Source organism: Lissotriton helveticus, chromosome 11 (assembly GCF_964261635.1).
Source record: "Lissotriton helveticus chromosome 11, aLisHel1.1, whole genome shotgun sequence".
Classification (NCBI taxonomy): Eukaryota; Metazoa; Chordata; class Amphibia; order Caudata; family Salamandridae; genus Lissotriton; species Lissotriton helveticus.
The window spans coordinates 221,195,577-221,207,739 of record NC_136072.1 but is presented as its reverse complement, the minus strand read 5'-3'; the positions used below and the strand labels follow the sequence as shown (position 1 = coordinate 221,207,739).

Below are 12,163 nucleotides of genomic sequence, written 5' to 3'. Positions count from 1 at the left end.
TTGCTTCCCCCAGAGTCCTCCAGTAAGATTGAGGAAAAAATGAAACTGGAAGAGGAATTTACACTGGAAGAAATAACTGCAATAGCGTCCCTGTCTTCTGGAAAAGCATCGGGCCCTGATAAAATTCCAATTGAAATTTATAAGTTGTTGCGGCCAGAACTGGCTCCATTAATACACGATTTATTCCTGGATGCACAGTATCAGGGTATCCCATCTATTTCCTGGCAGGAAACTAATATAATAATTTTCCCAAAAAAAGGGAAACCAGCAGAGCTACCTGGTTCGTATCATCCCATCGCATTAATAAATTCGGATGCAAAGATTTACTCAAAAGTTTTAGCAAATAGGCTGCAGAAAGTTATCGCCAAATTAGTATTACCATGGCAACATGGCTTTAGTCCAGGCCGAGGAACTACGTATCAAAGTAGACGGGTGATATCGCTACTGGGTATTGCAGAGGCCGAAGGGGGAAAAATGGCTGTAATCTTTTTAGATGCCGAAAAGGCTTTTGACCGCGTGCCCTGGCAATTTCTATGGGATGCGTTACTGGAACGAGGGTTTGGCCTGCGAATTATTACAGCCATTCGTGCAATGTACTATAGACCGATAGCCAAACTACAAATTCTGGGCAATGCATCAGGAGCCATAAAAGTAGCTAGGGGGACAAGGCAAGGTTGCCCATGTTCCCCAATTCTTGTTGCCACCTATTTAGACCCATTTATTAAACAGCTAATCTTGAATCCCAAAATTCAACCAATAACAACTAGTGGCTATGAAACTAAAGTACTGGCCTATGCAGACGACATTGCCATCACAACGTCCGAGCCAGAGGTAGCAATCAGAGAAATCGAAAGGATGGCGGGATAATTTGGACATAGATCAGGATATCTACTAAATAAAGGCAAGACGCAGATAATCTGCTCAAAGCAATGTAATATTCAAGACCAACATCAAGTTGAATCAGCAGTATATCTGGGGGTTAAGATAGGAGCTGATTTGGATAAGATATGGCCAAATAATCAAGAGCAAATGCTGGATGAAATAGGTATGGATCTTAGACGGTAGATAAAATTCAGCTAACTATACTCGGAAGGATTAATGTACTGAAAATGAACATTTGTCAAAAAATACTATACCTATTCCGTTTTATTCACTTGGAACTCCCGGCTATAGCTAGTTGGAAAATGGAGGCAATGTTCTCAAATTTTGTATGGTAGTATCAAAAAATTAGACGATCCTTAAAGTTTCTGACACTTCCACAAGACGGAGGTGGTTGTGCGGCTCCAAATCTGCTATTTTATTACTGGGCAGCGATCTTGCAACGGATGACCCCTCTCCTAATCCATAGGCCTAGGAGAGAAAATGATTTACCTTCAATCTATCTAGCTATAGGCAATGAAGCCTCGGATCTGATTTTGAGGAAAATAGAACCTAGCTATTGTCGAAAAAAACAGATTCAAATGCATAAAAGCTGCCTGGATGGTATGGATGAAAGTGATAAATGTACTGAAAATCCCATGGTATAATAGATATATCCCATTACGGGGTCATCACTGTTTCCAGTAGGAATGGATGATGGTATGGTGAGAGGATGGGAAATGGCAGGGGTTGATAAAATTGGTCAATTATAGAATAGAAAATCAGAGATTATAACATTTGCGGATTTGGTTAAACAAAGGGGGATAGATGAACAATCTCAATTCAAATATATTCAAATTTAGAGCTGTTTGAAGACACTGCCACAAGGGACTTTTTTTTTTTTTTCACGAGGGACTTTTAATCATGATACTATACCAGTATTAGAAATGGCTTATCGGGGGAAGGCACGAATTGTGGACCATTATAATATTTTGTTGGGAAATCTTCTTGATATAGAAAAAACTGAGACTAACCCCCACATGCATCATTGTAGGATTTTGCATTTCTTAAATTGCGAAAATTAAGGAATCGCAATTTAGGAAATGCAAAATCCTATGCATCAAGAAATCCTAATTTTTTTTAGGATTTCTTAATTTTCGGAATTTGCGATTCCTTAATTGCGAATCGCAATTAAGGAATGGCATTACATTGATTCCTATGGGCCTAGAGGCCCATAGGAATCTATGCCGTTTTGCATTTCTTTTTTTAGGAAATCGCAATTTGTTGATGCATTGCAAGGGTGCAGGGGGGGGGTCCAAAGGACCCCCCCCTGCACCCCTGAAATGTATTTTAAAGTGCATGTTTCACACACACATGTCCTAAGGACATGTGTGTCTGTAACATGAAAGTTTAAAAATGCATTTTTTTGCTTTTTTAAGGATTTTCGCAAATTAACACGAGGGTCAACCTCGTGTTAATTTGCACTTCCTATATCAAAATTCGCAATTTTTAAAAAATTGATACATTGCATTTAAGGAATCGCACAAATGCGATTCCTTAAATGCATTCGCATTTTTAAGAAATGCAAAAAATAGCGAATTTTGAAACTCTGTTTCATGCATCCCAAAAACGTATTTAGGAAGTGCAAACGGCCGAATTTACCGATTCGCACCGTTTGCACTTCCTAAATAGGTTGATGCATGTGGGGGTATATGGGTAGAAAAACTTGGAGATGAAGAAATAGATTTGGATAGAACATTGGAACTGGCCCAAAAAATTTTTCAGCAAATCTTAAATCCCAACATTATAAAACTATATTCAATCTGTACTATATGCCGGCGAAGCTATTTAATTGGGGGAAGCGTGAGAACGATAAATATCCTAGGCGTCAGGCTAGTCCAGCAGATATAATACATATGTTTTCCACATGTAGCAAACTAGCACCCCTAAAAACTGGTATAGAAGAATTTTGGTTACAAACAATCAATACAAAATTTATAAAAAATATTAATTGAACTTCACCATTAATGCTATTTGGATATGATAATCAAGTTAGATCATCTTCACCACAAATAGATTTTTTATTTATAACCGTGGCAGTAGCTAGATTGCTGATTGCAACAGCTTGGATGGATAGAGAAGCACCTAGGTATCTAGCATGGTTCTATCGACTTCTGAATATATACAGCCAGGAGATGGCATTATATGAGATTAAGGGGTGTCGAGCCAAGGAGAAAGGTTATAAGATCTGGGCTCCTATGATTGGATGTCTTTAAGTTAGGAGGTAAAGAGGTTCTATAGAGGGCTCCGATAAATAGCACAGTAGAATAATATAAATATTGTAAATATTGTGATTAGAATTTGGGTAGTGAATATGGAATAATAGACTTGCTATATGATTGATTTGATCTGCTCTCTCTCTGTTTCGCGACCAATAAGATTTGTTTACGATCTGTATGAAATCAGCATGAAATGCCAAAGAATTGGTATGTGAGATGTATTCTTTTGTTTACCTTGTTTAAAAAAAAAAAAAGAAAAAAAAAAGAATGGTCTGGTCAGTCTCCTAGGTTGTGATCCTATTATGCTCCTTCACATGACAGGAGGGATCACTTGCAGAATATTGTGGCCAAAATATTGGGAAACAGAAGTATTGTTTCCAAAATATCTGCCAAATACAGACAAATCTTTTTTTTTAAATTCATTTTTTAAATATCGTGTTAAAAGTGTATTTTAAACATTTCCCTCTTTGAATTTAAAATAATTTTAATTTAATAATTTAAAGTAGATTTATTTAAATTATTTTATTTGAATGTGTGTGTGTATATAGATATATATATTTATAAAAATATTCGACCTTAAACAGTTTTTAAATAATTTCAGTGATCATATGTATATCTCAAAAATTGCGTAACTTAAATAAAATATCATATATAATATATATAAATATTTTACTCCAGTGTACATTAAATTAAAAAAACTATATAATTGACCATGGTTTCCATTTTTATAAATAATATGAAATAAATTAAAACCATATATAAAAAATATTACGTAAAGAAATATAGTAAAAACTGTTTCTCTACAAATAACATAAAACTTGCAAATAATAATGCAACCACTATAATATTAAGAATCCATTTTAATCAAAAGTAGGGAAAGTGTGCACTGGGAGGAGGAACGCCACCTCCCTTTAACTGTTGAACAATGGACTTATTACTGTCAACAGACGGGCAAAGTGTTGGCCAGTAGCAGACTGCGAATGATCCATTACAAGTATCTGCACCGTCGATATTATACTCCTGCAGAACGTATGCGCTTCCACTTAAGGGATGCTGACCGCTGTGACGGATGCGGTAGGGAGGGTGCTGGATTTTGCCATTTAGCCAGGGATTGCGCCACGATCCGACGGTAATGGGGATAGAGGTACTAGAGGCGCTCAATCAGATGACTTGGATTCACATACCTGACACCCCACTTACTACACTGCTGGGTTACACTAGAGACCTTGATATCCGATTCAGAAGGTTCAGATCACTGGCGCTTTTACTGGCGAAGTGCAAAGTGGCTTGTAGATGGGGGAGAGGGAGAGCACCCAAATTTAAAGAATGGTTAAATTACATGATATTTTGTCAAGAACAACTACATACGTACGCTGAATTGTTACCACCATCGTCTCGCCCAAGAGACATTTGGAATCCCTTAAAACTGAATTTACTTGCACAATCAAATGCTGATGATACTGGAAGGTTAGAAATGGGAAATGATTGATTACAGAATGTTAAGGGGAGCGCGTGGAGACCTGCCGAAGCCTGGAGTTACTAGCAGCACAACTTTGTAACAGCTCGCTGCAGCTGGGCATCACAGAATGTAAGCACAAATATCATGTCATTAACGAGAGAGTCATTTAAAAATGTGGTAATGGAACAATTTGAAATGTCGCGTGAATGTGTTTTTATTGTACAAGCAAAACCAATAAAACTGATTTTATTTTTTTTAAAGTAGGGAAAGCGTTGTATTACTATTTCCAGTTTGTGTAAAGATGTTGGATTTTGGATGAATTATTTACTATTTCCACTCCAGTCTAAGCAACAATACGGAAGGTGTTCGAATTTGGAGGGTTTAGATTTAGTATTCCTACTCCAGTCCAAGCCAACAGTAGGGAAAGGACTTTGAAAGAATTATATAGAACAATAAAAGTTCAAAATATGTATTTAAACAACTTAAAAACACAACAAATATAAACTGCTTACAAAATATTAGCACTATTTAAAGTAATCATCTAAAAACATCTAAATAAAATGTAAAAAAAACATTGAATTGATTGGAAAAAACAATATTTTTGTTTACAACTGTAGTAATGAACTATATTAAGAATTATTTTTGAAAACCACATTTCTTTCCCAAAAATGTATATTAATGATAATTTGTGTCAATATTACTGTAGCAACAATATTTTTTTGACAATGTTCCTGTAGCACAATATTTTTAATTCAATATTTTGTCCTAATTCCAACAAGAGGTCAGAAGCAGGCCATGTCTCAAACTGCTGTCCCTCATTACCTCAATTATTACTAACATCTTAACATCAAACTCTTCAAGCGCTATGAATGAAGAATGATGCATGGCATCCACATTCTCTTACTAAACTCGAGCTGCTACTTACCTTTGTTACTAATTGTCAATCTCTTTTGTCTTTATTACCTGAGGCTTTTAAATTACTACAAGCTGACAGCCAACACTTTACAACCACTAAATTAATGAATCGCTATTTACCGTAAATGCGTATTGGGTAGGACCCAGATAGCTATATGTGCATAATCTCCATTTATTTTTTAGCATTTTAAAATTCCATTTTCTATTGTGTGGATTGTGACTGTTAAGGACAAATGTTGAAATTACGTTTCTCAACTTGCTTTTAATTTGGCTTGTCTGTTTTTCTTTTAGATGATGAATAAAGTATTTGGTGGTTCAGTGCACAAAAAAAATGTGAGAGAGGATGGTGTTTTCAATATAAACATAGATAATTCATGCTCACTTTTCAGGTAAAGTGTTGTTTCTTAATCGTACATTTTACCAAAAAAGTGCTTTGGACAAGACAGAATATGCAGTGCATTGGTTTATCATTACATAATCCACTGCAAAACATTATGAGGCTGTTAAATAAACTGTACTTATTACGGTATGTATGTAGAAGAATGTTTTCTTTCCAGTATAAAATGATGGCCATTAACTAAAAAAAAAGAGTACTGGCTTGCCAATGCTCAATGCAGAAGTTTTCAGAATTGCAAACTGTATCAATCCATACTTTTAGAAACATAAGTGTCTATAAGTGATTCTCACTGTCAAACCTAATTCAAATGACTAAACTTTAGAAACATCTATTGTACTTGGCCTTCTATGTAGGTCCAGCCCCAACATTTTGCCTTCATCCCTCCTATTTTTGATGAATTCATTTTTGTTGGCCTTAGGATTCTTTGGGCTTTACCATTGATAACCAGTGCCAAAGTGCTTGTGCTTTCTTCTTTAAACATGGCAACATTGTCTTACACCTGTTGGGCATATTTCATTTACGTATAATCCCTTGTAGAGTGGTATACCTTATACCCAGGGCCTCTGAATGAATGCTACTAGTGGGCCTGCAGCATTTATTGTGCCTCCCACCTAATTAGCTCCTTAAAACTGGTCCCAGGCCTGCTATTACAGCCTGAATGCAGTTTTAAACTGCCAGTTTGACTTAGCAAAATATCCCCCTTGCCAAGCCGTAAAGTCTACTTTTATTGCATATGCATCCCCCCTAAGGTAGGTCGAAGGGAGCTTATAGGGCAAGGTACATTGTAATTAAAAGTTCTGGACATGTACTTGCATGTCCTGATAGTGAAACTCTCCTAATTTCGTGTCCCATAGGGTAACATTGGGTGCCTTATTACATTTATTAAGTGCTAACTTTTGATTGGGAACAAGTGAGCATTTCATATTTGGTTTCTGTGAAATTGTAATAAAAAATCCTATTCACTGGTAAAGTCTGCTTTTAAATTAAAATTTTGAAAATGCCCATTTTAGAAAGTTGCCATTTTTCTGCCTTTGCTATCTGGTGCCTGCAGCCTGTCCTAGGTCACATGACTTGGTGTCCTTGGCAGTTGGACTTTGTTTATTCCTCCCAGACAGTTACACATTAGAGGAATTAAATGTGCCTGAATGGGCCATCAACTGGCTGGATGGGAGGTAGGTAGGGGGGGAACAGGCAGAGCTGTGCAAAGCCAACTTGAAACTGACTAAGCTGTGCTAACCCTTCACACAAAGGACTTGTCACCACAGTCATGTTCAGGAAAACCACCTTTACAATGTATTGCCATTACCAACTAGTCATTACCACACAATTCCTTTACCACGCATACCTTTACAACAAAAATGTGCGTATATCGCAGGTAAGTGAAACCGCTTTCTTTTTTATATAGTTATATAGCACCTAGTTTCCATAGGAAAAGCATTTTATGTTTTGCTAATAACTCTGGCGCCGTTTGGTGAATCTTCCCTTCAATTGCTGTCTTGAAATTTTCAGGGTGATCCATCAAGCAGGGGCCGAGGAAAAAGGGGGGTTGCCAAAAGGTGCTTTCCCCATGCACTTTCCCATAGGGTTTTTGAACACGACTACAGCCTGAAGCGCTGAACATGATTACACCAAGTTTGACAGAAAGCTGTCTCTTTGTCCAGAAAGAGCCCTTTTTGTAATTTGGTGTAAATCCATTCAGTAGTTATGGAGTTATTTAAGAAAAAAGACATTTGTATATCTAGGAACACAAACCCTCCGCTGTATCGACAGATCTCATTCAGAGATCAGATTGACTGACAACATTTCAACCAGAAAGTGTTGGCAGCCATCTTGGGACTCTGAATCGTCCGAGTACTAAGAAAAAAGGCAAAAAAAGAAGGGGCCGGGTAGGAATACCTAGACCCCCTAGGCCTGGTGGTGGGAGTGCCAGAAACGTTATTTTCTTCCCAGTTTGTCGCAATTCCGCAGAGGGTCCACAAATTCTCGGCAAGATTGAAAACAAAAAAAAAAGCACCGGCTTACCTGTGTGTGTGTGTTTTTTTTGTTTTTTCTGCCCCGAGAACAGCACTCCCCCCCCCCCCCCCCCCATCGCATCTTTATTCATCTGCAGGGGTGGTTCAGCTTTATGCTATAAGAGAAATTAGGCAAACTCTGCCTGTTGAAGTACTATATTTTAACAAACAGAACCCTCTCTCCCCCAGCAGGGCCGTAATCCTCTGAGGGTGCTGAACTCTTTCCCTAACCCCTCCCATGCTGACACTCCCACTCACTTGCAAACACATTTAGAAAACTAGCAAGTCTTAATATTGAGTGTATTTTTTTGTCTCCATTGAAACCGATTAATGGGACCTGTGCTGTGCCTCACTATGCCTCCCTCCTAAGTGAGTAGCTATTGAAACTTCCCAACAGTGCTACTGAATTATTAACCACATTTTCAGCATGATGTCCCTTCCTGTACCCCTTGTGGATTAATTGCCAAACCTACATTTAGGGTCTGCCACAACTGGGAGGGTTGGAATGGAGAGTTAGACCATTTTTGGTGGCCTCTGGCCTTATGCTTACATGTGGGAATGTGGTGGGTGTGTCCTGGCAGCAAGCTGAATTCCTGTAGTACTTAGCAAACTCTGTCTGGTATTCATAGAGACATCTGATAAAAGTATGTTTTTTATGAAGTGTCTGAGTTAGTTCTGAATATGCCTCACTTTGATTCATTACCAAAATGGGGAACACTTAAGAATCCCAAACTGATCGCGCTCCCTTTTTGTGAGTTACTAAAATGCTAAGAGATGACTTTCTTCAAAGGCATAACCTGGTCTTAAATTTGTGGTCCAATAGGAAAAGAATATAAAAACATATTACATTTCCTAAAACTTTGGAAGTGCGAGATCAAAACATGGAAAGGGAAGTGGGCTGGCCTTTACTTATGGTCAGGGCCACTGCAATTATGTGATTTTTGTGGCCCTGACATTTTTTTATTAGTTTGCCATATGATCCATCATCAGCTGCATACTATGGCCTTTTTTGCTGCATACTTTAGTCAATCCTGCCGCATAATTTGGTCCTCCCATGCGGCATAATTAGCCTGGCCTTGATTATGGTAGTGTGTTTATGTCCATTGTTGCCCATTCTTGACGAAGAAGTGAGAAGTCGTATTTTAGAGCCCTGACCATGCAGCCTTGGTGAAAGTGGGTAACTTTAAACATTAGCACTTAATGTTAACATTGTTTTTCTTCCAGATTATCCGATGAACCAGGTTCATTTGTTTCCATATTCTTTATTGCTCCGTTTTCTTTTAATTGGATAAAGATTATCCATTTACTTGGTTTCCTCCATTCTTGATAAAACTCCAGATTTCATTACAGACACGGAGGCAGATATGCATTGCAATGTCTACTGTTACTCCTCAGCAACAGAATGACATCACAAACGCCACCGTGATGTTATGTTAATTAAGAATCTCCGCCTAGTAACCATGGGAGACGCGCGTGCAGCTTCAAAGGCTGAACAAGATCCGAAGAGCATGCATGTCTTCAACGCGGCTCTGAACCAAAGTCTGTAAGCCGTCCGAAATCATAGTTTGAGATTCAAGCGACGGCAAAGATGGGTGGGCGAGGGAGCCAATGAAAGGAAATGAGAGCCCTCCTCTGGGAGCTGATCGGAATGGTGCCTCGCCTTTAGAAGAAGAATGTGAGGGCCAGTTGACGGCGCAAAACCCTACTCTGGGAGCTGATCAGAGTGGTGCCTTGCCTTTAGAAGAAGAATATGAGGGCCAGTGGACGGCGCAAAACAAACTGTAAGCACAATTAAGGTCGTGCAAGTAAAATCTGCAAGCCACATTCGAATGAGTAGGAACGAGGTACCCACAAACATCGTTCTGAACACCTACAACGGCTGGGTACCTCTAATCTGAAATTAAACTCAAAAGGGCGTGTGGCAGGTATATCAAAATCTATTCGTCTTTAATCCAATTTAGATTTTTTTTCTGTACAGGCCATGCTGGGCAGTATTATCTAAGGGGATCGCCGTATGTCTGTCTGTTTGACCTTTTCTTTCTAGTACTAGGTTTTGGGTGTGTTTAAATGTTTATTTTGGCTGTCGCTCTAATGTTATGTCCTTTACTTTCTGTCAGGTGAATCTGATTTTAGTGTCCGGCAAAGTACTACTGTTAGAGGTTTTTACATTTTGATTAAGTGGCTAAGATTGCACACATTTTTATTTAAAACCTTTTTTCGGCTTGCCTTAATTATTGTTTGTTATTTTATTACGGTATGTCATTGTTATTATTTGTTGGTTATTTATTTTGAACAAGAGAAATGTAGACGGCCATTGACTTAGCCTCATATTTGGTAATAAAAGATTGGGAAGATTCCCCTTCTCTTACGAAAAAAGCGGCTGGAGAGTTACTTCCGCCTGTAGCCACATCCCTAAATTGTTTTGTTTTTCGTCAATTTCAAATCGGATCGCTTCCCAGATGTGGACCCCGTTCATATGGCATGCCAGAAAAGGCATCCATCATGTTTCCCAAATGATCACTCGTAAGATTGAAGTGTGGTTTCCTAGTTTGTATGGTTTTTAATTGTGAAACTCCAACTTGAGGAGAAACCCTCGAATGTGTATAGTTTTTGAAAATGTATTGTATTGTGATTGCATTTATATAGCGCTAACTACCCATGACGAGGCATCAAAGCCCTTTTTCGGCGAGTAGCAGACTACTCCGGAACCCATAGAGCATTAGTGGTGAATTAGTATAGTGAAATATGAAAGTAATTCAAGAGGTGGGTATGTTAGTTATTTGGATTGAGAGGGGTAGAAGAGGGAAACTAGTTGCATTGATAGAACGCTTGCTACCCCAGATGAGGTGTTGATGCGCGTAGCATGCTACTCCGGAACCTATAAAGGTTTAATGGTGAATTATTATAGTGAAATATAAACGTAAAGTGGTGGTTCTTTATATCTTTGTAAATGGTGGTTTGCCTACTTGTGTTCATTACCACCCACCAGGCTATACCTTGATCTTTATTTCCTAATTTATTGAACATCCCTTCCATTTATTTTTGGGGGGAAAATAGCAGTTCTTGTAAAGAGAATATAAACTTGTTGGTTAATAAAGGAGAACAATCCAGCAGATTTATTCAGTCTAACTTCAGAGCTCTACTGCGTACCCCGAGTAGGTAAATTCCCAAGGTTTGTCAGATTAAAAATACACCTCCGAGATAAGAGCTGGTTAATGCCGGTTTAGGAAGTCCTAGGGGAAGTGAAACCAAGTTTATATCCTACACACATTCTAAAAACTTGGCTTTAAAAGAGTCCCTTATTTTCCTTTTCCTAATGGATTGGAAAAAGGACTTTTAGATGTTTACGAAAAACACATTAAATTAAGCACCATTGTTGTTGACCAGATCCTAATAAAGAAGTGAATTTCTTCTTATTGGAATATTTAGCCTGCCATGGGTTCCCCTTATGCCTAGAATTTCATCTAGGGTACCAGCACAGGCATGTTGCATGGGTGTGCCTTATGCCAATAATTACCTGCCACTATGCCAGCAATTTGCCATGAGTGCCCTCTGTAGCCAAGAATTACAAGATTCCCTTGCATTTATTTTTGGGGGAAAAATAGCAGTTCTTGTAAAGAGAATATAAACTTGTTGGTTAATAAAGGAGAACAATCCAGCAGATTTATTCAGTCTAACTTCAGAGCTCTACTGCCTACCCCGAGTTGGTAAATTCCCAAAGTTATCAGATTAAAAATACACCTCTGAGATAAGAGCTGGTCAATGCCGGTTTAGGAAGTCATAGGGTAAGTGAAACTAAGTTTATATCCTACACACATTCTAAAAACTTGGCTTTAAAAGAGTCCCTTATTTTCCTTTTCCTAATGGATTGGAAAAAGCACTTCTAGATGTTTACGTTAAACACATTAAATTAAGCACCATTGTTGTTGACCAGATCCTAATAAAGAACAGAATTTTTTCTTAATTGGAATAATTTTAAAACATCATGCCCCACAACCAACCTCATCACATTGAATAATCTAAAGCATGGGAACAGCATTCGATCAGCTTTGCAAAAGAGATGGAAACAACGAAGTTGGGGCTTGTAGTCGAGGTAGTATTTTCTCCCTTGAGATATTTAACTGGCCCTTTCAGTCAATTCAAGTCCTGACGGACAACACTACCGCAATGTGGTACATAAACAAACAGGGAGGAGCAGGGTTGTATCGTCTCTACAGAGAGACTCTGCGGCTCTGGTCCTGGG

General features: G+C 38.3%; 1 protein-coding gene across 1 annotated transcript in view; it reads left to right on the top strand.

Annotated features, from left to right (window-relative positions):
- GMPS (guanosine monophosphate synthase) overlaps positions 1–12,163 on the top strand; it is a 515,861-nt gene that overhangs the window by 105,627 nt on the left and 398,071 nt on the right. The window contains exon 4 of the mRNA XM_078667712.1: positions 5,803–5,900. Within this exon, the coding sequence (XP_078523838.1) occupies positions 5,803–5,900 (98 nt within the window). The remainder of the gene's footprint in view (positions 1–5,802; positions 5,901–12,163) is intronic.